Below are 27,088 nucleotides of genomic sequence, written 5' to 3' on the forward strand. Positions count from 1 at the left end.
TTTTGTTCGAGAAAAGATGCAGGGTGGGTTAATTCTTCCAAGGCATGTTCGAACTGGAGAGCAGCTTGCAGATGTATTTACTAAGTCATTGGGTAATGCGAGGATTGAGTATATTTGTAACAAGCTGGGCATGGTTGATATATATGCTCCAGCTCGAGGGGGAGTGTTAGAATGTAAATCATGGGCCAAAACAGGGTCTCGGGATTAGCGTCAAAGCCTAATCCCAGGACTCCCTTTAGGCTCTTCTATTGGGGACTTTTTTGTCTTTTACCCTTTCCCTAATCCCTATATGCTGTATGCCTTTTCTCTCTTCTCTTTGATTGAATATGATAGACTCTTTTGTGGCTGCAACTCTTTTCTTCCTTCTTCTTCTTCTTCTCTCCTTCCCCTTCTCTGATTTTCGCAGGTACTGTAACAGGGCCAAAATATGGTAATTTGACCACCAAAATGGCCAGCCGAAACATGCAGAGCTACGGTCGAAACCCGAAATATCTTGGTTCCAACCAAGGTCAAAATCGAAATCTCAAACCTCAAATAAGAATAATGATGATCATCATCATCATCATCTGATCAGATCTTTATCAAACCGAATCAAGGTAGAACCCTGTTTGATTTATTATAAATAGATCTTTAACAATCATATTGTACCTCAATTCAATCAGGATATATACACTAACTACTAAGTTGCTGAATCAAATTTAGACCAGAGACTTATATAATGATGCGACACATTGACAGCTCAAACTGACATGAAACCTACAGTATAATTGACCTCATTCAATGCCTTATAAATATGAAAATATAAGTCTAAGTAACCAATATTCCCTGATCCATTTATAAAAATGTTTATAGTTATTAAAACCTTCAAAAAATAACATATGGAGAAAAAATCCTGTGCAATACTTGAAACCTACACTTAATAAGGTAACACCTAAAGAATTTTACAAAGCCATCAATTTGCAAGTGTGTGATCATATATTGAAGCAACAAAAATAACAGAGGTGACAAATTTGCAGCCAAAGACAAACACCAACTGACCTGCTGTGAAGAGAGAGGCAGAGGCAATAATGGCACTTGAAGTGGTGTAGAAACTGAGGATGAAGTTGTTGATGATTCTGCCATCAGACCATCCACATTTTTCTGATCAGAGTATGGTATCTGGATAGATGAAGATGCTGGTGGTCCAGGCTGTGTCAACTGGTCCGGAGTTAACAGAGTCGGAGGTTTTGTTAATAAAGAACCTGAAATAGAACCAGCAATGGAAGGTGAAGAATAAGACAAGGACTGAACAGGAAGGACTGACAATGGGGCAGACCCACCTTTACCAGAAACTGAAGCTGCAATAGGATTTACATATTGACTAGATAAAGGAAGTGAAGATACAGTTAATAAATTAGAAGAAGAATGAGTAGGCACAGATGCCTTAATGAACATAGAAGCTGGTACATCACTAAACGAAGTAGAAATAGCTGGATTAAGAGAGGGTGAAAATTTTGAAGGAACAGAATTAGCTGTAGGAACATTTGAAGGTACAGGAGCAACAGGTTCTGATAAGTTTGTCATGCTAGTACTTAAAGATTCCTGAACTTCAGAATACAGCAGCTGATTCTGCAGCGTCAATGGAACAGAAATGGTAGAAGGAGGCTGAAAAGGCATAGATTGCTGTTGAGCCTGAGGAAGACCACCTGAAGATCCATAATACCCTTGCCAGTACAATGGCATAGAAAGAGATGCCTCATTGCTGTTTTGAGTAGCAGGAGAAGAACCCCAGTGGGCTCCTGGTTGATACAAAGGGAAAGCACCAGGATAGGCTTCTCGGGCCAAAGCAGTTGATTCTCCATGGGAGCTTAAATCTGTCAAAGTCCCACCACCAACAGAAGCTGAGTTTGAAGAACCAGAAGGTCCAGAGGCATAGTGTGACTGTAAAGAAACAAAAGCAAATAATTGGTAAGGGCATTTCCCTAGATGGGAAAACAATAAACCCTTCAAAATGATGATTCATAGCAAATTGCCACCATATAAAGTAAGGCGCAAATACCTGAATAATAGCAGTATCATTTTGTATATGCTGTTCTGCATGAACAGGCGGAGATGATTTAACTTGCAAATCCTGAATCCACAAAAATATCTTAAACAATCAATGAATGATCACCACTAGATTCATGGGAATCTACTTTTACAAAGCCTACAATGTGAAAGCATGCATGAAATAATCATTATATTTCTTGAAATCACATTTTTGCAATTGGCATGAAGGAGACAACCATGTACTTGCAAAAAAGAAACTAAGACAGCAGCAAAACCTGTTTTTCACTTGTAATTAGCATTTGAGACATAGATAAGGAACTAAAACACCAGTAGATATGATGCCAATGGATTGGGTTTAAAAAGAAGCACAATGGTGGATGCTATCACATATATTAAAATAATATCCAAGTCAAGCACACATTGTTTATCAGTTCCTTTTATCATTCTCATCTTTGAGACGCATGAAATTTCTGGTGGATAACATCAAATTACCTTCAACCAAGCACTGAACAGGTAAACAAACATGACTTGATATGACCAACCTAAAAGGAACTAGTGTTTGTTCAAGATTTTGATCGAAATTGTTTGAGATTTATAAAATATTTCCATTCTGCAAGCCATCAAAACCAAACAAAGAGGAAATAAAAAGAATACCATATTTCATCAAAATGATATGGCAAAATCTGCAAAATGGAAGACTCGTTTTGGTGAGACACATAAATACTAGATTTTGACTCATTTCAATGGTTTTGACTATTCCAACTGTGGAACCACCGAAATGAGGGAATGACTCCCTAGGCTTATTTTGGCTCAAATTTTTCCATGTTTCTGGTCTTTCTTGAGATTCAATTATCTTCCAAGACTTTAGGGGCTTCAACTACAAGATTGGGTGTGGGTTAAGAGGCTTTTCTGTAGGAGAGTTCAGAATAAGGATGGGCAAAGATGCGAAAAATCCCCTCTTGTTAGACCCACTCCTTATGCTTTATTTCTCTATTCTTGTGACGTTTGTTAAGATTACTTTGTTTCTCCCCTCTTCTGGTGTGGTGTCATTGTGTTCTGAAAGGTAGGGGCTGTACATGGTGGTGGTTTAAGGTGCCAGTAGCGGCAGTTGCATATGGGCAGAGCCATGGAGCCAATGTTACCTAGTCATCACAAACTGAGCGCCAAAACCCTATTACATGCATCACCAACTGGGGTGCAACTTGGGCTGGTCTCAACCTGAGAATTTTTTCAGGCCAGGCTGGGCAATGCCTACTACACCATGTGTTAGCCTTGGATTGATGCCACAACAAAATTTCTAATATACTATCATTAGTCATCATTGTTCCCCAGTTTCCTCTCAAATCTTAAACGGCTAAACCAAACCCTAAAAGGGAATTTGATGCAGAACAAAAGTACTAACAGAAGTAACAAAAAAAGAAAAAGAACCAGAGTCAACTAAGTAACTCAGTTGAGTTAAGTCAGTTGAAGTTTCATCCACTTTTGGTTTAGAATTGAACAAGCAGCAGTCCCCCATCGTGGGACAACTTTTTAGTAGTTTATATCATGGTTCTTAATCTCAGACGAAACTACAGGTTTCGACAGGTAACAAGACAAAATCATAGGTTGATACTGATTCGTAAATCGTAACAGGTTTCGACCAAAACTTGGTCCAACCAGCCACTGTCTTATTTCAACAGGTTTAGACTGAGAGAGGGAGATTTCAACAGTTTCGACACAAGGGGGTGGATTTTGCCTAGAACTTTGATTTTTAGCCCAAATCACTTCATTGATCACCACTCTTTTGAATTTCCACACCTTCAACACTTTCATAGTGTGTATTTGCGTCATTGAAGCTTGAAGTTAACAATTTTTTCCCCAAATCTAATCTTTGGAAGAATTGGTATATAGACACGGTAGTTTGTTTCGATTCGATTTTTGATATGTTAGATAGAATGACCCAATCTACAACTTCATGGAGTCGGAGTATTTTTGAGGTAGTTAGATTATTTACAAATTTTTCTGTTTAAAAAATATGATTTTCTCGAAATAAATTATTGAAAAAAAAAATTAATATATGATGGATGGACTTCAAATTAATATATGATAGACACCATTGGCAGACCTACAGCTTGACAGAGTCGGAATTTTTTTGTTTTTATTTTTTAATTTTCGGATTTTTCAAAATTAATTGATGAAATAAAAAAAAATAAGAAAAATATTCTGTTTTGGTTTGAAAAACCAAGAAAAATATTGAAAGTATTGGAAAATCTTTTGATATTTCCTAGGACTATTAATTAGTCTTTTCAGTCTTCTAAGTAATAGTCAAAGAGTCTAGTGCTGAGTTTTAATTTTGCTTTGGTCTTTTCACTTTGTAATGTAGTCCTAGATAGGTAGGAGACCTACTAGGAGTCCGATAACAGGATCAATAGCAAAAGGGGTTGCTGGTTCGAATGGACAGCACTGGGTTTTAGGTTAATTCTAGGGTTTAGGATGGGAATTTGGGAATGGGTCTTATATAGGTTTAATATGCAGGTTTAGGGGGTTATTATGGGATAAAAATAATTGGGTTTGGTTAAGTTTGAAAAATCTGCAGAATTAGGGTTAGGGTTTCGGGTTTTAGGTTTAAGGATCTAGGCTGAAAAGTAGGGTTTAGATGGTCAGATGGGACTCAAATTGGGGTCGAGTGTAGGAGGGAGAGGGAGGGATGTTTGCTGGAAGTTTGGCACAGATCTGAGGTTGGAAGGTGAATGCTTGGGGATCAAGCTAAAATTCGAAGGAATAGTTGCAGGTTTAATGGAGGGGATGGAAGGCTGGCTGTAGTGATCTGATTAGGTCGATGGGAAAGGATGGATTAGGTTAGAGGATGAAGAGGGGAAGGATATATGCAGGAAACTAAAATTACTTACTGGTTTGATCTCCTTCAAAGGCAGCAGCAGCAGCTGGAAGAAGCTCGATTGAAGAAGAAGAAGAACCTCCCAGTACTGGACAGACGCAAGGAGTCGTGAGAGTCCACTCACCCTAGCACCTTGAGGTCCACAAGGCAACACTCACACAAGAGAGCAATAGCAGCAACAAAGGCAGCAAACATAAAGCTGAGTTTTTATTAATCATAATTCGTATTCAATACTTGGCCCCCTTACAACCTTATATAAAAGACTCAAAATTAGACTCCTACACTAAAAAGGAAAGGCCTAACCCAATCCTCAACCTATTAGGTAACTTAAACTAACTAGGAAACTAAAATACTAAAAGAAATAGACTCAAAACATGGCTGGATTTATAGAGTCCTAATCCAACCCAACTTACATCACATGACTACTTAAGTTGTCACATGACCACTTAACCAAGTCACATGGTCACTTAAATTGAACCAATTGGATGCAACCAATTTGAACCGGTTCAATTAAAAAAACATAAACATAAAAATAAACTAAATATTGGGCTAATCCCGTATGCAACTTATGTACCCCTAGTTTAGGCTCACTAAAGTGGCCTAATACATAGAAAACCCTTGGGAACAAAGGTCCAACATGTATATATCCAACCCTAGGCCTATTTCTAAAGAAATGAGCCAATTTCTATGATGAACCTGCATCACTTTGACTTCTTGGGAACAGTTTTCTATGTCTTGGGGGCAGATTTCTATGTCTAGGATTTGTTTGCCGATGTATGGGGAATTCCAAAGGGGCTTTGGAATTCTAAGAGTCTACTTTAATGCTACTTGATGTACTCAAGGCTTTTAAAGCCTTCCCCCCCACCCCCTCTTCCATATAATGCAAACCATGGGCTGCTCTCAAAGGACAGCAAACTATCTGAATATTTTCTTGTGTGACTCAAGAGGGCTTAGCTGAGATTCCTACAACAGGCCTAGGTGGGACTCCTATGGTTGGGCAACTAGTAAGACTCTAGCTTGCCAAAGTCATCTTACTATCTTCAACATTCAGCATTCATCATCCATCACCATTTGCACCATTACCACCTTCATCATTCAAACACCAACACAGCAGGATCAAAACTAAACCAAATCTGACCCAAGCTGTCCAGCACCTACCCCTACTCTCTTCCAGATTCGATCTTGGCTTGCTTACCCTCTCAGGTCTCAAAAAGATGCTACTGTAACTTTGTTGAGGGAAGCTTGAGGTTGAAGAAGATAAAGAAGTTGTAGATCTGGAGTCCCACCAGTCTACCAGCCGTAGGTCAACCTAGGCCCGCCGAAGGATACCCACCTTGGCAAATGCTGAGTCCCACAGCTACTTGAGTCACACAAGCATTTAATCTCAAGAGAGAGAGGGGTTTTTCACAATGTTCTGGATGCTGTAACAGCAACACACGAATTTCATTATATAGGAGGGGGAGGAGAAGAGGTTGTTGTGGCCTCTTGGTTACATCAGAAAGTAATAAGTGCAGTCTTAAAACTCCAAACAAGAAAAGGAATTCCAATACATTGATCCTATCTCCCATACATAGAAAACATAAACCAAGAAAATTAACTCATTCTTGGAATTCTAAAAGACAACACTAAGAATACCAAAAGTCTTCTCCAGTAGCTGTTCCAAAATAATGGACCCAAGTGGACCAAAAAAGAACCATATAAAATAAACTCAGCAAGCCAGGTCCTGGCCAGCCTATCTGCAAGGTCTGGCCTTGGCTTGGTGCAGGTCTTGGACTCTTGAACCAACATGTGGACCAGGTTCTATATGAGAACCGCAGGATCCATCTCTTTACCGCATCATGTCACGGGATACAATGTGTAACTTTCCAAGGAGTGGCTACGATTTATTCAATCATATACAGCTCATGGAATGAACCCACGAAGAAACTCCACTTGGAACTGAGTGGTGAGTGTTGTATGCTTGTATTTCCCTAACCTATTGTATATTTTGATTGTTTTAATTGCATATTTACATTTCCAATAGCTAAGTTATATGTAGACTCAATGTTTATAATGGCTAGTGTACAGCAGCATTCAGCGTACACTAGCAAACTTGGGTCCAAACCACAAGTACCATTGTGGGTGGTGTTTTTGTGAAACTAATTCATGGAATATCTGTAAAATGTTAAAGACAGTCAAAAAATACATTTTCTAGGCCTCGAAACCTAGGTTTCCAGTTTGGCCCAGGTTTCAATCGAGACCTGGCATATCTCAGTTTCGACTAGTCAAAACCAGCCTCAAAACTGAGAATTTAGAACCTTGGTTTATATGATTTCTTATTGCTCTCAAGCAGTCACTTGTATTTGTGATAATAGAATTCCACCTTATTAGAACTCTTTCTTATCCTTATCTTATTTTGCTTGTTAAAGTTCAATAGGTCTTTTGTTACTGCTGTACAATTTTGTTTATTATTTTAATTCCTTGTTGAGGTTAATTGACAATTATGACCCCCTATCATCTTTTTTCATAAATAAAGGAATTATGGGGGTGCAGCCCATGAATTGAACATTCAATTGAGCTTTGCTTGCATGAGTTCCGTGTTGATTCAGCAGCTTTGTGGTGATTCAACAAGTCGGTTGGTGATGATTCCTTTGGTCATATCCCCCTCATAAGTCATATCCTACCTTTCTTCTTGTTTTCTTGTTGATGTTGCTGAAACTCAGGTCAGTACCATCCCTGAGCATAGTTGTCACGGCGTCACGGCGATCCAAGTCGGTGGAGGGGTGTCACGTCGATATATCGACATGTCGCCCGCCATGGCGTTGCCATGGCGAGCATGTCGACCATGTTTTATTTTTTATTTTCTCTATTTTTAATGTGTTAATAGCTGTATACTCAAGCCATGTTTTATTTTTTCTCTATTGTTTCTCAAGTTTTAAGAAGAAAATTCAGAAATCGAAGAAGAAATCGAAGAGGGAAAGAAGAAATCGAAAGAAATCGAAGAGGGAAAGAAGACAGGAAGAAGAAATCGAAGAGGGAAAGAAGACAGGAAGAAGAAATCGAAGAAGAAATCGAAAGAAATTGAAGAGGGAAAGAAGAAATCGAAGAGGGAAGAAGAAATCGAAGACAGGAAGAAGAAATCGAAGAGGGAAAGAGAGTCAGGAAGAAGAAATCAAAGAGGGTCGCCATGGCGTAGGTCGCCATGCAGCCCTCTCCAGCGCCAGGACGCCATGGCGTCGCCATGGCGACGCCATGACAACTATGTCCCTGAGCATGCTTTAATCTCTCTCCCTATTAATTCTGTTTACATCCCACTGATCTGTTACCTCCATAACTTCATTTTGATTTTCTGTTACTCTTCTGAGATTCCTTCCTTGAGTAGGATCTAAGAAATCTCAGTTTAGCTTCTGTTTTCGTGATTTGATTTCAGAAATCTGTGCTGCTATATCTGTAGTCTTGCAGCCAGTGGTGTGCTGTTCTCTTCATAATCAATTACTGTTTTGAAAACTGTCCAATCAGGTATCGATTTCTGGTACTTGAAGTTTTCAACTTCAGATATGATTCTTCAGTAGCTAGTGATCCAGCCCTTGAATTGGTTCTAACTTTTAGTATATTATTCTTAGCTATTTAGGCCAGCCAGATTTGGTATGATTTCTATTTCAATTTCGGATTGATTTCATGAAATAGTCAACAAATAGATTTTCGATCAAAAACTTGAAATTGTTTTGGTTGTACCAATATGAAATATTTCAAGAAAAAAAAATCCATTTGGTAGTTCAATTTCTAAGAATACATTCTCTATATTTCTTTACGAATGGTGGTGGTGGCGTGGTGGGGTGGAAGTGGCGGTGGTGGTGGTGGTGGCGGTGGCGGTGGTGGTGGCAGTGGTGGGCGGTGGCAGTGGGGTGGTGGCGGGGTGGTGGTGGCGAGACCATTAGGAGAAGAAGAAGTTGGTGTTTTATTTTTAATATGAAATTACTACTTTGCCCATCAAATAAACCATGTGCCCATTAAAGAGCAAGAGCGAATTAAATGAAATAGAAATTCTGAAACAGCCTCTCAGCTATTTCAGAATTTCTATTCCACTTGATTTCCATTTCACTGAAATAAGGTGCACAAAATCAAACCAAACAATTTCTGAAATAGAAATCACCCCCTTAAATTGAAATAGAAATCATACCAAATCAGGCCTTAGTACACTCAACCAGATTTCTGGCCTTATCAGGTGTTGATCTATTGGTATTTGCTTTTCTTTAAATCTGGAATTTCTTCTTGTGTCTGAGATTCTGTTTTTGTTGGTTTGTGAAACCTAGTATTAGCCTATTAGGGGGATTGCAAACCTCATTAGAACTCATTCAATAATTTAGCAAACCCCTTTGATGGAAAGCTTGAAAGTTCAAACTTTCATTAAGTTGCCTCCAATCCTCACTGTTATTAACATCCAATCTATTTGGCTCAACCGATCAATTCCTTCAAAAAATTGCAGCTAAATTCTGAAGCCCCTTTATGTTTTGGTACCCATCAAGCTAGACCTAGAGGAACTGTCAATACTACTAAACCCCTCTCTAAAAATCAGTACGAAAACTTAATGGAACTTACTTTCATGTTACATGTTTGCTTGCCTATCAAAGGGAGGAAGGGGATAACCAATGAAAAGGATACTGTACAATTATTTAAACCAACAGAAACTGAACACAAGATGAATGCCCTTTGTTCCAAAAGAGAGAGGTAAATTATATTAAAAGGAAAAAATTCCCCACGACGGCAAAGTGCAATTTCCCTCTCACATGGGATTTTTTATTATTCTCTCTCCTATTCTGAATATGTGGGCCACATATGGATGATACCTTTGAAAAAACCTCCATTGCTGTGGCGTGCAGATTACTCTCTACACTGGCATCATGGGGAACCCTCTCCCTTTATTAAAATACAGAGTGGAAGCTGCAACTTGGTTTCATAAAAATGATGCCAGTAAATTAGGTTCTTGTTAAAGGAGGAAGAAACAACAGGAAGGTTGATGCAGATAAGTCACCTAAAGATCTTATTTTATCGGAAATAAGCCCTGGGATGGGTTATGTATGTATTAGGCCTTTGATTCCATGTGTTTTCTTTGTAATGGGCCACTTTAAAGGGCCTAAAGTGTGGGTACAAGGTAACCATACGGGATTAGGCTTAGTAGTAGCTTATTAAGTTCACTTTCATTCCTAGTAGAAGTACGAGAAGCTATTTAACAGTGCTTTTATTTTCAGCCAAGTTGTAAGCACTCCTATTCATAGTAGGAGTATATTTCAGCTTTCCTAGTTAGCATAGGAGTTTATTTTCAGTCTATATAAGCAATGTAAGGCTTAAACACAGATACAATTTGAGTATTGAAAATTTAAATAGCCATTGGCCTTAAAGTTCTGTGAGAGACAGATTGGATGGGGTACCCTGTGCCTACGATAAGTTTCTTCTTCTCTTCCCCTGTTCTGCCGCTATTACTCTCTGAGTTTAATTTTCTGATCAATATCTACTGCTGCTGGGTGATGTTTGCTTTCTGATTCCAATAGGTTTGATTGATCTTCATCCTATATCATCCCTATCATCAGGTAAGATCAGATTCAACCATAAAGTCTGATTTAATAGACTTGCGAGTGCTTTATTTTAGACTAAGTTTCAGACCTTGGTATTTCGACTCCTAAATCTGACCTGAGTACCTGATCAACTCCAAACTTTGGGATATCAAAACTCAGTTCTGATTTGGGGGGGTATTCTGACCAGTATTTTGATTGCTACTTTAAAATCACTTTAACTCAGTGAGTTCGGGATTCAGAATTCTTGTTGATCTAATTATTCCCTAATTAGCCATCTGATCTGTGTCAATATTTGGGGGTTTTGATAGCTCATATCAAGGATAGAACTCAATCTGAATTTGCGTGAATTCTATCGGTCTGATTGGAATTAATTTCAGTTTAATTATTCTTCCCAGATTTCTATCCTGAATCAGAATTCTCTAATTACTCTTAAATTACTTAGGCAATTGCTCTCATAATCTAAAGGGTGTTATTATTCATTGTGAGGATTAGAAACCTCAAGTTTGACCTTCATCTGAGACGGTTTACTTTTCTGCTGACTTTGACTTTTAGGTTGACTTTTGGGAGTTTGACTGTTTCTTGAGATGACACAACCTTGATAAAAAGCTAAATAGAAAAGCACTTTTTTCATTTAATCATACAAAGTTAAACTTAGCACTTCACATCATTTATTAACTTTTATGCAGCACTGTATCCACACCTTTAAACAGATATATTCATAGGTAAATTTGCCAAAAAAAAATTCCCCAATACACAAATGTAATTGAAAACCTGTTCATATCATGCCTCACATCCTATTCATGCCATGCCACAGTAACGGAACCAACATAAGTCTATCGTTTACCTTGATGTCACTGCCACGAAACAGAATGTACTCATACACTTTATCACTTGGGGGAATCTGAGGGCCATCTTTCTTTCGCCCCTCAGTTCCAAAAGACCTGACTGTAATCAAGAAAAATACAAAACACACACACAAAGATTACATCGCCAGAAATTGATCCATAACAACAGTAAACAACTTTGACTAGCAAGACTACCTAGCTAACATTATAACAAAGTAATTTTAGAACAAAAGATTATATAAACATGACCAACCTACATAATAAAGGGCGTACCCAGTGCACGAGGCTCCCGCCATGCGGGGTCTGGGGAGGGTCATAATGTACGCAGCTTACCCCCGCTTCGCGTGGAGGCTGTTTCCAGAGACTCAAACCCATGACCACTTGCTCACAATGGAGCAACCTTACCATTGCACCAAGGTCCATCCTCTATTATGACCAACCTATATAATGCCACTTTAAATCAAGAAAACAAAATCAAATAAATTTAGCATACTTTCTGGTGTGGATCGATCAGAGGATCTGTTTGTGGTGTGGTTAAAATAATAGGGGGTTGTTCCAGGACTGTGAACAGTACACGTGAAAGAAAGATGAGAGAGGGGAGAAGGGAGAGAGAGAAGATTGTGTGGGGGAGAGAAAAACCCAAATCGTGGGTGGAAAGAGCGAGGGGAGAGAGAAAACAATCTCTTTAAAACAAACTAATTCAATCCATCACTCAAATCAGGGGCGAGGGCTAACCAATTACATGTATTTATAAAACAGAAAAAAGACATAAAATAGAAGTCCAACTAACCTAAGCTTCCTACTTGACTCAAACAGTTAAATAATTAAAGAAAGGGTAAATTACAGATCAGGTACCCAACGTTTAAAATAACTACGTTTGGGGTACCTCATGTTTGAAATATTATGTTTGAGGTTCCTTATTAACCAGTTCCATTTAAGACTGGAAGTGTTTCCATCTTTGCCCAAGATCAGTTCTGTTACCACTTCTCACCTCCGCCCCCGTGTCCGGCCTCTGCCCTCACCTCTGCCACCACCTTCTGCCCCCACCCCCATCATCTCTCCCCTCTCCCCGCCCTTTGTCCTACCTCCCCCACCCCAGCCCCCTGCCCTTTGTCACCCTTTGCAGCTCCCTACCCCATAGTCCGCACTCCATGTCTCCATTCCACGTACAGGCTTTTACAGGTTACAGTCATGAGGACTTCAACCTCTGCTTCAATGGACTCTCTCATCTTGTCTGCTTACTCTGTTGTAGCTTCAGGAGTGTCAAGCTTTCTGCTTTTCAGCAGTTAATAGTGAGAACTGCTCCTCTCCAACCAGAATAAGCGATGATCTACGGATCATGTTCGCCACTGGAGATACCGGTGGCCATATCTACCTTGTCGTTGCCACTGCCAATGAACTCAAAGACTATTAACCCTAGCATACAAGTCCTTTTCGTTGGAAAGCAAACATGGAATGGAAAGCGCAGCAGTCCCTTCCGTGAGCTACACTTTCATATCTGTCCCCGCCATGTCGTTCACCCATTCCTTGTTTTCTCTCGAAAGCTTTCTCCTCCAATTCCATCTGATCAAGTCTGTACTAGAGGGTCCAAAGCTAGGTCTTCAGGACTGGAAGCTATGTCCCCTTCCCTGTGTGCCCAGCTGCGGCACTCAATCGGTTGAAGCTCGTGATTCAAGAGCAGAACTCTATGTCTAGCTAATCAGATTTTCTCGCTCTTCACTGATCTCATTTTTGTTGCTTTCAATTCATCACTAGTGTGTTCCCAAGCACAAATGTATTGTAATTTGTAAGTGGGAATCTTGTTAGGTTGTCTCTGAGGTGTCACATGTCCAAGGCCGTCGCTATGTCCCATTTCTTTTTGAAGGCAGCAAAGGCTAGGGATTCAGAGGCGAAGGTTGTGATGCAGTAGAGTTGGCATGGTTGGACCGACACGACCCGCTGCCCGCTGGGGAAGCCCAGGCCGAAACAGAACTGATCAAACCCAACTTTTTGGTCCACAAAGGGCTGGGACAATATATTTATTTGGGTAGATTATGTAGGAGTTATTTGGTAGTTTCCTTATTTGAGTTATTTCCTAGTTGAGTTGGTTTCCATATTGAGTTGCGTTTCTATTAATATATTAGGAGTTTTTCTTTATTCGCACGTACTGCTGATGGAAATCAGAAAATAGAAGTGAATGAAAATTTGAGTTGAAGTTTCTCACATTATGAGTTTGGTGCGAGTGCTGGCCCAGCCTTGTTCCTCCTCCTCTGCGACATCTGGCTCCCTGTGGATATCTCCAACCTCTTCTCTACCGGGTTGGACTTCCTTTCTTTCATCCCTTCCAGGTGAGTCGTATCGTAACTCCTGTCCCTTCCCCTATTTTCCTTTCTTCTTTCCTCTTCATCCTCATCATTTCTATTCTGTATTTTCTGTTTCGCCCTTGCTGGTATGCCCTGTTCTGGCGACTGGTACAGCCCCTTTGCTACCGTCCTATTTTTTTATTCTGCCACCCTTTCGACCTGAAACTTTGTGGAGGAGTCACAAGCCTCTGGAGCCTGGGCGATTCAGACTGTAGGATTGGAACCTAAAGCCCACCAGGTCTATGAGACCCACACAGGAAGGAACTCAGATCTGGTTCTAGTTTTCCGCCAGGTTTGTGTTGCAGAGCAGTTTTATTGTTTGTTTAATAAACTGGGAAACTGTTATTAACTGCTACAAGCCTACAATTGGGGAAAGGGATAGCGATCTTCTCCCTAAAATCCGATTTTGATTGGAACACTGTGGGAGGAGCTGCGCTCATCGCAAACTCCTCCATTGCTGCTGGTTCTGATATCGGGATGTTGAAGACAACCCCCCACCCCCATGATATTGTAGCCTTGGTTCCTAGAAGACCTAACTGTCCTTCCTTTCTTTCTTAAGTTAAGCGGTATCCTTACTTTGTATTAATTCCAAGTCTGCCCTTAAGTTTTTAAATCCCATAGTTCAAAATATCGGCGGGATCTCGAGGATCTCGAGCTTGTCGAGACGAAACCATATCCAAAATGTCAAACATGCAAGGTCTCGAATAACTCAACCGAGATTTTGGAGAGATTTCTGTACTGTTTGTACCATCTCGCCGAAATGCTACAAAACCCCTTATAAAAAGGCCAAGTTTCGACCAGAATTTGAAATTTTGAAACAAAACTCGACAGAGAAGGTTTTTTTTTCCTACAGAAGGGGGAAAAACCTTTTTTTTTTTTTTTTTTTTTTTGCCCACATCATCACCCAATACTACTGGGATACACTACCAAGGGTTGCAACATCACTATGTAGCATTCATATGTCATGCAGACAGAGGACAATGCATGTCATCTCCATCGGACCATGAGTGGACTCGATCCAGCACTTCATAGTTCATATCAATAGGCAGTCGTCACTTTTGGGGAGTTGGGACTTGGGACTTGGGACTTGGGACATGGAAGACTAGAGTGTCTATGATTTATGTATTATTGTTCATTGTACTCTTAGGAGAATGGTGTCTATGACTTATGTATTATTGTGCACTGTAGTTTGGAGTAGAAACTTTAGGTCTTTAACTATTTCTTAAATAATTATTCAATATTATGTGTCTTCATCCATTATTGCATAATTTACTAGTTTTACTCGCCAATTATGTCTCATATTATTCAAACAATGTGTAGAATAGGAAATATTACATTAAGGATTAGACGTTCACTACCAACCAAGGGTGCAAATCCAAAACACCAAAGTGGGTGCTTTTTTTTTCAATTTGAAGATTTAAATATGTTTACTAAGCCTAAAACAAGCTTCCCTTAAAGTTTCAGAGCCAACTATGGCCATTTGCCTACCAAAACATCATTCCGAAACCAAAAAAAAAATGCACAAACTCGTCGAGATCTCGGTCCAGGTCGAGTCGAATTTTTGAACCTTGTTAAATCCTAATTCCCTTCTTAACCCATCACCTACTTGACTACCAAGTTGTCCTTTAATATTCTGTTTAATTATGCCACTCCCCCGTGCAAATCTTGAAATATTTACAAAATTGCCATTTTCTTCCTACTTTTGGCTATTGTGCAATTGGGTGGGCCCATAGCAATTCCGAATAGGGTCTTCAAATCTGGGATCACACCTATTTGGTATTAGAGCTAAACTCCCACAAGGAGGAAAACCGAGTGGACATCACATGTCTCGTGGACTGGGTTGATAAAGTCACCACTAGCGTTGATGGTTTCAACTCCACAATCACTTCCCTTAAGTCCATGATGGTGTGACTACAGGCTTCTATTGACAGCTTCAACTAAGGGAAAGAGTCCCATTCAGTCTGAGGATTCTTCCAATTCCATTCCACAGGGTCCAATTCATGTTGCCCCACCACCACCACCGACACATTATACACCACCATCACCCCCTCAAAGCGATTTTGACAGTGTTATAATATAGGTTCAAGGGCAAAATTGTCATAAGGGTAATATTGTCCTTGTACCTATTCCAGAATGTTCTTTCACATATTATAAATAAAGGATGGCTGTAGTCACTCTGACTCAAGCCAGGATTCACGGAATTCAACATGGCATCAGAGCCAAAAATATTCCGGAGATATAGGAATTAGAAATTTTTTCCTTTTTTTCTTTTTCTTTCTCTCTTCTTCTTCTTCATGATTCTGCCCTAAGGAGCGCCACCCCCGCAGGCCCCTCCACCACCGCCAGCCCTTTCCCACCTTCCGCCAGCTCCCACAGGCAACTCTACCACCTCCGCCAGCCTACACCAGTCCCTCCACCACCTCCCGCCACCTCCACCAGCCACAGCAAGCCACCCCACCACCTTCCGCCACTTCTCCCAAGCCTGCAGGCCTCTCGCCTCCTCTCTTTCTCGCAAGAGGTCCCCCCTCCTTTTGCTGTAATTTTTTCCCACCCTTGGTGGTGAGTTGACTCCCACCGAGGGTTCCTTTTTTCCCCTCCATATGTTCTGATTTTTTTGGGGGATTTGTTTATTGGTTTCTGTGATTTTTTCCAGCCACCATGCCTGACGTTTCAGAGATCACGTCTGCTTCCTCTAGTTCTGATGGGTCATCCCAACGTGACTTTATTCCGTTTCCGGTGAATCCCATCAAACTCAATGGCACCAATTATCTTTTGTGGTCTCGTTCCTGCTTGTTTGCTATTGGATCCGTGGTCTCTCTAGCTATATCACGGGCACTCAGGTCAGGCCTACCGAAGTTGGTTCTGTAGTGGATCGATGGATGAACTTCAATTTTTTGGTCATGTCATATCTTGTCAATTCGATGGAGCAAGATATTGTCGGGTGCTATCTCCTTCTTGATTCAGCTACGAAGATTTGGAAAACAGCCAAGGACACTTATTCTCAGGTTGGGAATGCTACCCAATGTTACGAGCTTCGTCAGAAGATTCACTCTACCAGGCAATTGGAGTTGTCATTGTCTCAGTATTACAATACCTTGTGTACTATGTGGCAGCAGTTGGACTTTCTGGGCACCTTCACTGCTACCTACGATGTTGATGCCACGGCCTTCCGTAAGAGGGAGGATGGCTTTCGTGTTTTCGATTTTTTGGTCGGCCTCAATATTGAGTTTGATCAGATCTGTGCCACTAATTTGAACCGAGACCCACTTCCATCTCTGGAGCAAGCCTATGCGATTCTATCGACTGAGGACAGTAGGCGTACAGCCATGGTTCATCCTGTCACTCAAGAACGATCGGCTCTTGTCTCTGGTTCGCAGTCTTCCCAAGGAACTTCTACCAGGTGTGCTAGTACTGATCGGACATCTGGTGATCGTCCTCCCATTAAATGTGATCAATATGGGAAGGAGTGGCATACCAAAGACCGTTGTTGGAAGCTTCATTGTCGCCCTACGGAGACTCGCGGGCGTGGGAGGAGTGGATCCAATCGGCCTAGTAACACCCGTGCTCATCAGGAAACTTCTGACAACCAGCCTGATCAATCTCTTTCTCAAGTAGTGGCTGAATTGCAAAATCTTCGGGATATGGTGAATCGATTGGACACATCTTCTTCGGCATCAGTATCTCCTTCCATGGCTGCCTCGGCTTTGTCTCTGCCTACCAACCCAAATTCTTCTTCTTCCACAGGTATTTCTTTTGGAGGGAACTGCACCTCAATCATGCCCGATTCTTGGGTAATTGACTCAGAGGCAACCGACCATATGACAAGTTCTTCATCTGTTTTTTCCAAGTATTTTCCTCTTTCTGGTCATAACAAGGTTCGTGTTGCTGGTGGGTCTCTTTCTCCTATCTCGAGGAAGGAATCTATCCAGTGCACTTCCTCTCTTAGCCTTTCCTCTGTCTTACATGTTCCAAAGTTTACTACTAATTTGCTTTCCATTAGTAGCCTAACTAAGGATTTAAACTGCAAAGTAACATGTCTTCCAACCTATTGCTTGTTTCAGGACTTGGCAACGGACAGTACGATTGCATGTGGTAAAGTGTTTGGTGGTATGGACGTACTTGACAGTTCCCGGGCAGCTTTGACATCTCAGCCGGCATCTTCTAATTTTGATTCTGCACTTTTTTAGTTGAATAATTGGCATCGGCGTTTGAGCCATCCTCCTATAGGAGTTTTATCTACTTTTTACCTAGTCTAGTGAAACGGTGTAATAAACATAATTTTTCTTGTGACAATTGCACTTTAGCAAAGCAAACTAGAAGTATTTTTCCTATTTCTGATAATCAAGGCTCAATATCTCGCGATATATCGGTATCTTAGGCTGTCCGAGATATCCGAAATGTACCGAAATTTTGTCGAAATATGGGATTTTTTCTGCCATATTTCGGCAGTCCATTTCGTTGGGTTTTTGGCCATATTAAGGCCTGATACTTCATGTACACCCTATTTAAGCTAAATAAACACATTTAAACCTTTATATTGCAAAAAAGTGAACTTAAAATGGTGTTTTGGGTTTGCACCCTTGATTGACAGTATATGATCGGACCCTGATGTAAAAATAGTTAAATACACATTGTATAACTATATAAGTACTCAAAGATATAATAACAAATTGAAACAAAGTAATGAATAAAAAATAAAGTCAAAATGTGGCCTTTAGTTTTCCGAATGAGGCTCCAACATGTTTCCGGCAACAATCCGTCGAAAATGAGGATGAACAATGCTTGGATGATGCTTGAAAGAGTAGAAGAAGGGGGAAAAAATGAAGGATTTGGAGCTCTATGCAAGTCTCAATCGAAATATCGACTGAGACTTGCGAAATTTGAACTTTAAACCCATGGTCACGTGAGCCATTTAAGTTATAAAGGAATATTTTGACGATATTTCGTGATATCTCGAAATATCACCAATATCTCACGAAATATCGTCGAAATATTGTATTTTTTCATTTCAACCAAGCATTTCGTCTCGGTAGGCTCGAGATTTCCGAAATATGCCAATATATTAGCGATATTTTGCGAATTCTTGAAACATGCTGATAATCGAAGCAATGTGCCTTTTGGTTTGATACATTCTGATGTGTGGGGCCCTGCCCGATGTATTTCTGCTTCTGGATTTAGATGGTTTGTCACATTCATTGACTGGTTTAGCTGGACAACTTGGGTGTATTTGATGCATAGTAAAAGTGACGACTTCACTTGTTTCACTCTATTTCATAAGATGGTCCAGACCCAGTTCGATGCCAAGGTGACGATTCTCCGCTCAGATAATGGAAAAGAATATATGGATGGTGCCTTCTGCTCCTATTTGGACAACCATGGAATCATACACCAGACCTCTTGTGTTAACACTCCTGCTCAAAATGGAGTGGCTGAATGCAAGAACAGACATCTCTTGGAGGTTGCTCATTCTCTTATGTTTACTATGGTTGTTCCTCCTCGCTCCCAGGGTTATGCTGTTCTTACAGCCACCTATCTAATCAATCGCCTTCCTTCTCGAGTCTTAGGTAGCCGTTGTCCCTTGGACATATTGGTTGGAAAATCGACTTTTGTTGTGCCTCCAAAAGTCTTTGGCTATGTCGTGTTTGCTAGGAATCACCATGTACACGGCAAGTTTGATCCCAAAGGACTGCGGTGCATTTTTCTTGGTTACTCAGCTACCTAGAAAGGGTATAGATGTTATCATCCTCCTACACGAAAGGTATTTGTCACTATGGATGTCATCTTCCAGGAGTCTGAGGCTTACTTTAAACAGTCGATACCTCAGCAGGGGGAGATTCTAAGGGGTAAAGAGGTCCCGTTGATTGCTCCTCTAGACATTGAGATACCTACTATAGAGGATGTCTCTGTTGAACTAGAAGATGGAGTTACAAGTCAGGAACAAGAAGTGGGACAGATTGAGCAACAGCAACAGGTGCAGGGGGAGAATGAAGTACAGACTTACACTCGGGAAACTGATTTTCCTTTGGATGGCCCTCGGTACAAAGAGTCCACCACCACCGACCCTACACAATCGGCATCTGTTCCTGCTCCTAGTCATGTTTCTGGTAAGCCACCTCTTGATCCCAGTATTGATTTACCCATTCCTATTCGGAAACCAAAAAGGAGTTGTACACAACATCCTATTTCCAACTATGACCTACTCAGGCAGAAACTCTTAAGGAGAAAAAGGAGGAGGAGAAGTGGACGCGATTGGTTCCACCTGATGCACTGAAGTTCAAGACAAAACAATCTTCACTCCCCCTCTGGTGAATCAAGCTAGACGGAAATTCCCTCAAAGAGAATTCATTTTTGGCAATATGACTCCTATCCGCCTTTACTTTAAATTAAAGAGGAAAGGAATGCTGAATATGGTGCCGCCTTGGTATGCGGATGTGGCTAATTTACCCTTCGGGTATAAGCCGGCTTTATATTGCAACTACCATGAACAAAAGGGTCATCACAGTGACAGGTGCATACACCTCAAGCATGCAATCCAAGACCTGATAGACGTTGGGCAGGTCAAGATTGAGACAGAGCAGCAGCCTGTTGGTCAAGCAATCAATGTTCTAGAAGAATATTCAGAAGGGTTTGATCCCACCTCCTTGATCCAAGCTTTGCCGATTTCGTCAGATCAAATGCCTCCATCAATGACCAATATGACTAAGCCAAATGGGCCCGAAGGCAATGAAGAGACCGAAGAAGAACGGGTTTTGGTAGGATTGCAATCTCGGATTGACCATTTGCCCTTCCATCTCCAAGAGCAGATCATGCATAAAGTCTTACAAACAAGGAGTAAAGATTGCCTAAAACTGTTTCATGAAATTACTCTCTTCAACCATGGGAATGATGACCTCGAAGGACTCCCTGTCCATCCGGATTATCCTTTCTTCAATATCTTTGGGATAAGAGATTTTTACCAATTGCCTACTGAACCCCTTTGTTTCCTCTCATACCTCTGTGAAAGATATGCGATAACGTTCAGCTTCCGTGCCCCAGAATTGTTGACCTACATGAGCCAAAATGGATTGCACCCAGATTTTGTTCCCCCCTCTGTAAAACACATTGAAGTTTCTTCTTCAGTTTCAAACACGAACTTAATGGCTCGAGCAATTATTTGGTTGTGCAAGTGTAATGTCCTCTATATCCTCCATAATCTTATGGAATACCTACCTCACCGGATACAGGAGTCGCAACAAGAACCGAATGCAAATCTGATCATGCATCGACCTCGCAGCAGCTTCCATTCAGATGCCGCATTTAGTTTGGTGGATTTCTTTAACAGAGGATATGGAAGGGATGATTGGGAGAAGATAAGAAGCCATCTGTGTGAGATTAGCAGAGTCCCTAAGGAGCAGATTCCCCCGAGTTTATGGGAAAATCCTCTTGAAGCTACCACTAGTTTTAATAGGGAATACATCTTTTGCATTGCCAGTCTACAAAGTGGTGGAATCGTCAAAGAAAGTTCTCCATATTCCTCCGATGGAACAGGGGCAGATCCTGATTCAAGGCATCACTGTCGCCCGAAGGCGTTAAACTACAGTCATTAACTTGATGAGCATCAGCCTTGCTAGTCGATTTAAAATGGATCTAGTACCCAGCTCTAGTTAACAACTCTCTAACTCCTGCTTTCCATGCTTTCGTATCTTCTTTATCCTCTGTTTCCATCCCTAACAATTGGCAAGAAGCAATAGCCAAACAAAAATGGAAGGATGCGATGAATGAAGAAATGCTTGCCCTTGAGAAGAATCAAACCTGGAATTTGGTAAATCCTCCACTAGGAAAGAAACCGGTTGGCTGTAAATGGGTCTTTGTTGTGAAGCACAAGGCTGATGACTCAGTGGAAAGACACAAAGCAAGACTCGTAGCCAAAGGGTTTGCCCAAACCCAAGGAATTGACTATCAAGAGACATTTGCTCTTGTAGCAAAAATGAATACTGTACGGGTTATCATCTCGTGCTGTAAATCGAGGATGAGAACTCCAACAACTTGATGTGAAGAATGCATTCCTACATGGAGATTTGGAAGAAGATGTTTACATGGAGATACCTCCTGGCTTCACCTCTTCAAAGACTCAGGGAAAGGTATGTAAGTTGAAGAAGGCTCTTTATGGTCTGAAGCAATCACCAAGGGCTTAGTTTGGCCGATTCCATAAGGCTAGGGTTGCTTATGGGTATAAGCAGAGCGCTAACCATACATTGTTTGTTAAAAGGATGGGACAACAAGTGACCATTTTGATTGTCTATGTTGATGACATAGTGATCACGGGTAGTGATGCACATGAAATCCAGAAGCTGAAGACATATTAGGGCACCGAATTTGAAGTCAAAGATTTAGGGAGATTGAGGTTGCCTATTCAGCTAAGGGCATATGTCTTTCCCAAAGAAAATATAACCTGGATCTATTGAGTGAAACAGGGATGCTTGGGTGTAAACCAGCAGACACCCCTCTTGAGTCCAACACACATTTGAAGAGTAAGGAAGGTGACCTAGTGGATAAGGGTAGCTATCAGAGGCTAGTTGGCCGATTGTTATACCTCTCACATACTCGGCCAGACATCACATTTGTTGTAAGTGTTGTCAGTCAATACATGCATGATCCTCACTCTTCTCATTTGGAAGCAGCATACAGAATACTCCGTTACCTCAAGTCCTCTCCTGGAAAGGGAGTCTTGTATTCTTCACATAGCCATCTCCGGATAGAAGCATACACTGATGTAGATTGGACTGGCAGTCCTGATGATAGGAAGTCCACATCCGGATATTGTACATTTGTTGGAGGGAACCTTACTACTTGGAGAAGCAAAAAACAAGCTGTTGTGGCTCGGTCTAGTGCTGAAGCTGAATTTCGAACTATGGCACAAGGTATTTGTGAACTTCTCTGGCTCAAGGAGCTTCTTCAAGACTTGGGGATGAATGCTGATCTTCCAATGCGGCTCTACTGTGACAGCAAGTCAGCAATCAGCATTGCTCACAACCTGGTCCAACATGATCGTACCAAACATGTTGAGATTGACCGGCATTTCGTCAAAGAGAAATTGGAACAAGGAACAGTTTGTACTCCGTTTATCCAGTTTAGTGAATAGTTGGTTGATATCCTTACCGAAGGGATCAATAATAAGTTATTTTTTCCTATTATTAGCAAGTTGGGCATGTTTGATATGTATGCACCAACTTGAGGGGGAGTGTTGTAATATGGGTTCAAGGGTAAAATTGCCATAAGGGTAATATTGTCCTTGTACCTATTCCAGAATGTTCTTTCACATATTATAAATAAAGGATGGCTATAGTCACTCTGACTCGAGCCAGTATTCATGGAATTCAACAAACAGCATTTGCGCACACCAGATTAAGTTTAACCGGTACATAACTCCTTCAATATAAATCAGATTTAAGCAATCTTGGACTTGTGGGAAAGCTTTCAAAATAAAGCTTTCCAAAAAATATTCAAAGTGATTTTTACAGCATTTACGCACACCAAATTAAGTTTGAAGGAGTTATGTACTGGTCAAACTTAAGTTGGTGTGCACGCATGCTGTCAAAATCGCTAAAGTTGAAAATTGCACCTACCGCCGAAAATCCAGTTTTTGTTCTTGAACTGGGGGGTTAACATTTTTTCCTTTTGGAATTTGATTTTTTAACTATTTTTATTATTGGATTCAAATAAGGGGGTGTTGGCTTATTTATGAATAATATCTTAAGTAAATGATTACCCCAAAAAAACAAAAAAAATAAATGAAATACGAAAACATTTACTTAAATGATATTAGGCATTAATAAGTGTTTGTCCCGGTTTTTGACATAAATAAGTGTATGTATACCAAGGTTTGCATAGATAGGTGTCTGTATACCAAGATTTCCCACCGAGATCTCGCCTCCCAGTCGAGATTTGGCACTCATATAAATGAGTTTGGGTCAAGATCTCGACCCAACCAACATGTCGCTCGAGTTGGGGTAAAATATCAGATCGACCTCCATCTCATCTCGAGGTCCTGAAAAAGCGAGATATTTGCGAGATCTCGTCGATATCTTGCGAGTTTTAGTTCCATGCTATCGAGTTGAACCAGCGACCAAGAAGCTGAACTAATTCCTCTGAAAGCAAACCAGCGAAGGTTGCAGGCTCAGGAATGATTACTCGTACGTACCCCTCCATCTAAACAGAGCTTCGAAGCTGAACCCCTTAATTTAGTGTCGCCTGGGGTAGGATAAATCACTCCCAAAAGATGAGGGAAAGCAGAAAAGGGAATGGAAGAATTCAAACCTAATTTGGACAACTATGGTACCTCTGGAACAGGGATACTGTGAATAAAAGGGTGAAGACACTCACCAAAGAAGAGACCTGGGAAAGGAGAAAGAAGAAGAAGAAGAACTCAGAATTGGGAAGGGAGGTGTGCACAGCTCATGGCAACCATCGGTTAACCTAAACAAAATTTCATTCCAAAATTCTCTAATCTAATTGTCTGTACTGTTTGATCACAATGGTATTTAAAGAACATAATTGAAGACTCCTACTCTAAAACTGAAACAAACTTTGACTCAAACTCTACTCCAAACTCTACGGACGACTCTAAAAAGGAAATTACAATTTTTAAATCAAAAGATAAATCCTAAATCTTATGCATCACTGCATCAGTAATGAACCCAACCCAAGAGTTATTTCCACTAAAATATATGTGATTTATCTGCATCAAGTAATTAGGGTGTTGGGCATGCAGGCACCTAAAGTTTAAGGGTGGGCTTTGGGGTTATGGATTAAACAAAGGATCAATTGTTAGGACAATTAAGGACCCTCTGGATTAGCATGATTAGCCATTTGATCATAGCCAATGTCATCAGAATTCAGATCCATATAAGCTCCAAATCTCACCCTCTGACTCTTTCCTTGCCACCACTAGCTATAAAAAATCAAATTTCCAAATGAATTACTTTATACATTTTTGTTTGGACACATGAAGAAATACTGTAATACTGTTAGAGCCGAAATCTGCACCCTATACACCAGACAAAAAGGCCTGGGGAAGAATTCTGAAGGAAGTTAGAAAAGTTGTTCGATCGGGATGTTTCTGATAAGAAGGGAACAAGTAGAACTGCTAGGGAGGAGGTCCATCGGCTCCTTAATCATGAGAGCCTTTCTGATGAGTTTATTAGGCATGAATCATTCTTTCTAGCAGTTTATGCATATTCGTTGTGCACTGTGAAAGATTTGAGTTCAAAAATTACACACTCTGCTTGGATTTCATAATCTGTATATGTCATCTTGTGGAAGGAGCACTTCGGAAATAATAAATCTATTGTCTTTTCAAGCTCCATTTATAAGGATGCTGATTCTTATGGTTCTTATGGGAGTTTTTAGATGCAAGGGAGGAGTCTCTTGTTGTCGATATTCAGAGGCTGAACCAAGTTGATTGATTTGATTGGGAAAAAGAATGCTACACTGCCTAGTACAGAATCCTTTATACTTCACATAATAAACAGTAGGGCCAACACTGACATTCTCTCTTCTATTCTGACCATGTGGGCCCCATGTGGGCCCCATGTTGGCCCCATATGGATGATACCATTTTACAACCCTTGTTAGTGTAGTGTGCAGATTCCTTCTAACACTGCCCTGGTAGGAAACCCTCCGCCGATTTGATTTTATTGTATCTTCTTTATTGAGATGAGCTTCAACTGATTAAAGGGTTTTGGTTTTGGAAGTTTCCTTGAAGTTTCAGCAACAAATCTTTCTAGAGTTGCTATTGGAGGGATAAATCTAGTTTTTGGATATTTTAGCTCCGTATGTATATATTGTGTTTCTGTTCTCTTTTGTACGCAGCATTCTTTGTACATTCTCATCTTTTTCACTCCCAAGTCTTAAAAGTACATTTTTCACTTTGATTATAAATTTTTAGAAGATAAAAATTTGCAACCTATTTGGCTGCCAACTCAGACACCATGAATGAGTGAGAATCAGATGCCCCTTTCATTTCCCTCTTCTAAAAGAAGCCAGTCTGACTAGCCACTAATGAAAAGAAGCAATAAGAGTTTGTAACAATAATGCAATTGGTAAGGAACAGTCTTCCTTCCGCTGTTAAATCACAAGAAGTCCCAGTAAACCCTGTGCACTTGCCGGGGAGCTTCGTATAAAAATAAGTTTTAAACAAACAAAAACAAAAAACAAAAAGAGAGAAGCGATATAAAACAAATCCAATCCGTTAGCAGCTGAAAATGTATATATGAGACCAATTACAATAGGAAATGCGCCTCCTAGTGGCTTATTTCCCTTCACGTCTACTTTCGGGAAAGGAGGGGGAAACATTGACACTAATACTAGAGTAAACTATTCAGGAAACAGAGGCGCAATAATAACAAGATCATAACTCGAATTACAAATAACCGTCATTACATTTTTTTCGCTGTTGCAAAAAAATTATGTAAGATTGTAAATCCAGCCACAAACTGAGCCGCATAATCGATGATAAAATCATTAAATTCGGTGAGTAAACCCTCCTTGAATCAAGAAATTCGTAAACCAACAAATCTAAAACGAATCCTCACAATGAATCGTAACGAGAACGTTAATCTCGATTAACTAAAAGGATTTCGGAGTACTAACTTACCATTCTGCAATCCGATTGTGGATTCTTTAGTGTCGATGCTGTAAAGAACGCCCTCGTAGCGAATCTCATACTTGGACGTCAAACTGATGAGACTACCGATATAAGAATCGGCCGGACTAGCAGATTTGCCGGACTCCGCCATTGACGTACGATCCGATTTCTTCTTCGACTGCTAGGGTTTTCTCGACCACTTCAGTTTCGGTTGCAGAGTCCCGCTCGCTCTTCCACCACCTCAAGTGTTAGCCTTACTGTGAAGTTCCGGTTGGATTCCAGGGAAGAGTATGACGTACTTGTATAATTGTGTGGTGGCCTACCGGTCTTGTGGATGCTTAGCGTGTGCAGTGGACCTAGTTACTACATATACCGCAGTTGTGCGGGTCCTTTTGGCCTAGGCTTTAGGCTTTAGGCTTTAGAGCAAATACAGCTAAAGTGAACCATTCTCCCTCTCTTTGGCCCTTTGACGCTCTGGCCCTTTGATGGAATGGTGGATAGATATGTAAGAAATATTAGTATAGTGGAAGTTAAAAGATACTTTAAGAATGATGAAAGTAGGCAAGACTCTACGCCTTGATAGGATTCCAATAGAAATGTGGAAATACCTTGGAGGATGTGGGGTGAATTGGTTAACCAATTTATTTAATAGAATTATGAACACTTAAAAGATGTCAGATGAATAGAAAAAAAACATTGTAATCTCAATCTACAAAAATAAAGGTAATATTCAAAGTTGCAATAACTATAGAAGCATAAAGCTTATGAGTCACACTATAAAACTTTGGGAGAAGGTTATTGAAGCCCATTTGAGAAGGGAG

General features: G+C 40.5%; 1 protein-coding gene across 1 annotated transcript in view; it reads right to left on the bottom strand.

Moving 5' to 3' along the window:
• LOC122645919 (protein decapping 5) overlaps window positions 1-26,662 on the bottom strand; it is a 49,231-nt gene extending 22,569 nt beyond the window's left edge. Inside the window, exons 1-4 of the mRNA XM_043839326.1 lie at window positions 26,277-26,662; window positions 11,300-11,400; window positions 2,039-2,110; window positions 1,039-1,920 (exon numbers count right to left, since the gene is read on the bottom strand). Of these exons, the coding sequence (XP_043695261.1) occupies window positions 1,039-1,920; window positions 2,039-2,110; window positions 11,300-11,400; window positions 26,277-26,418 (1,197 nt within the window). The 5' untranslated portion in view covers window positions 26,419-26,662. The remainder of the gene's footprint in view (window positions 1-1,038; window positions 1,921-2,038; window positions 2,111-11,299; window positions 11,401-26,276) is intronic.
• Between the last annotated feature and the right edge of the window lie 426 nt (window positions 26,663-27,088).

This window comes from Telopea speciosissima, chromosome 11, assembly GCF_018873765.1.
Source record: "Telopea speciosissima isolate NSW1024214 ecotype Mountain lineage chromosome 11, Tspe_v1, whole genome shotgun sequence".
NCBI classification, from domain to species: Eukaryota; Viridiplantae; Streptophyta; class Magnoliopsida; order Proteales; family Proteaceae; genus Telopea; species Telopea speciosissima.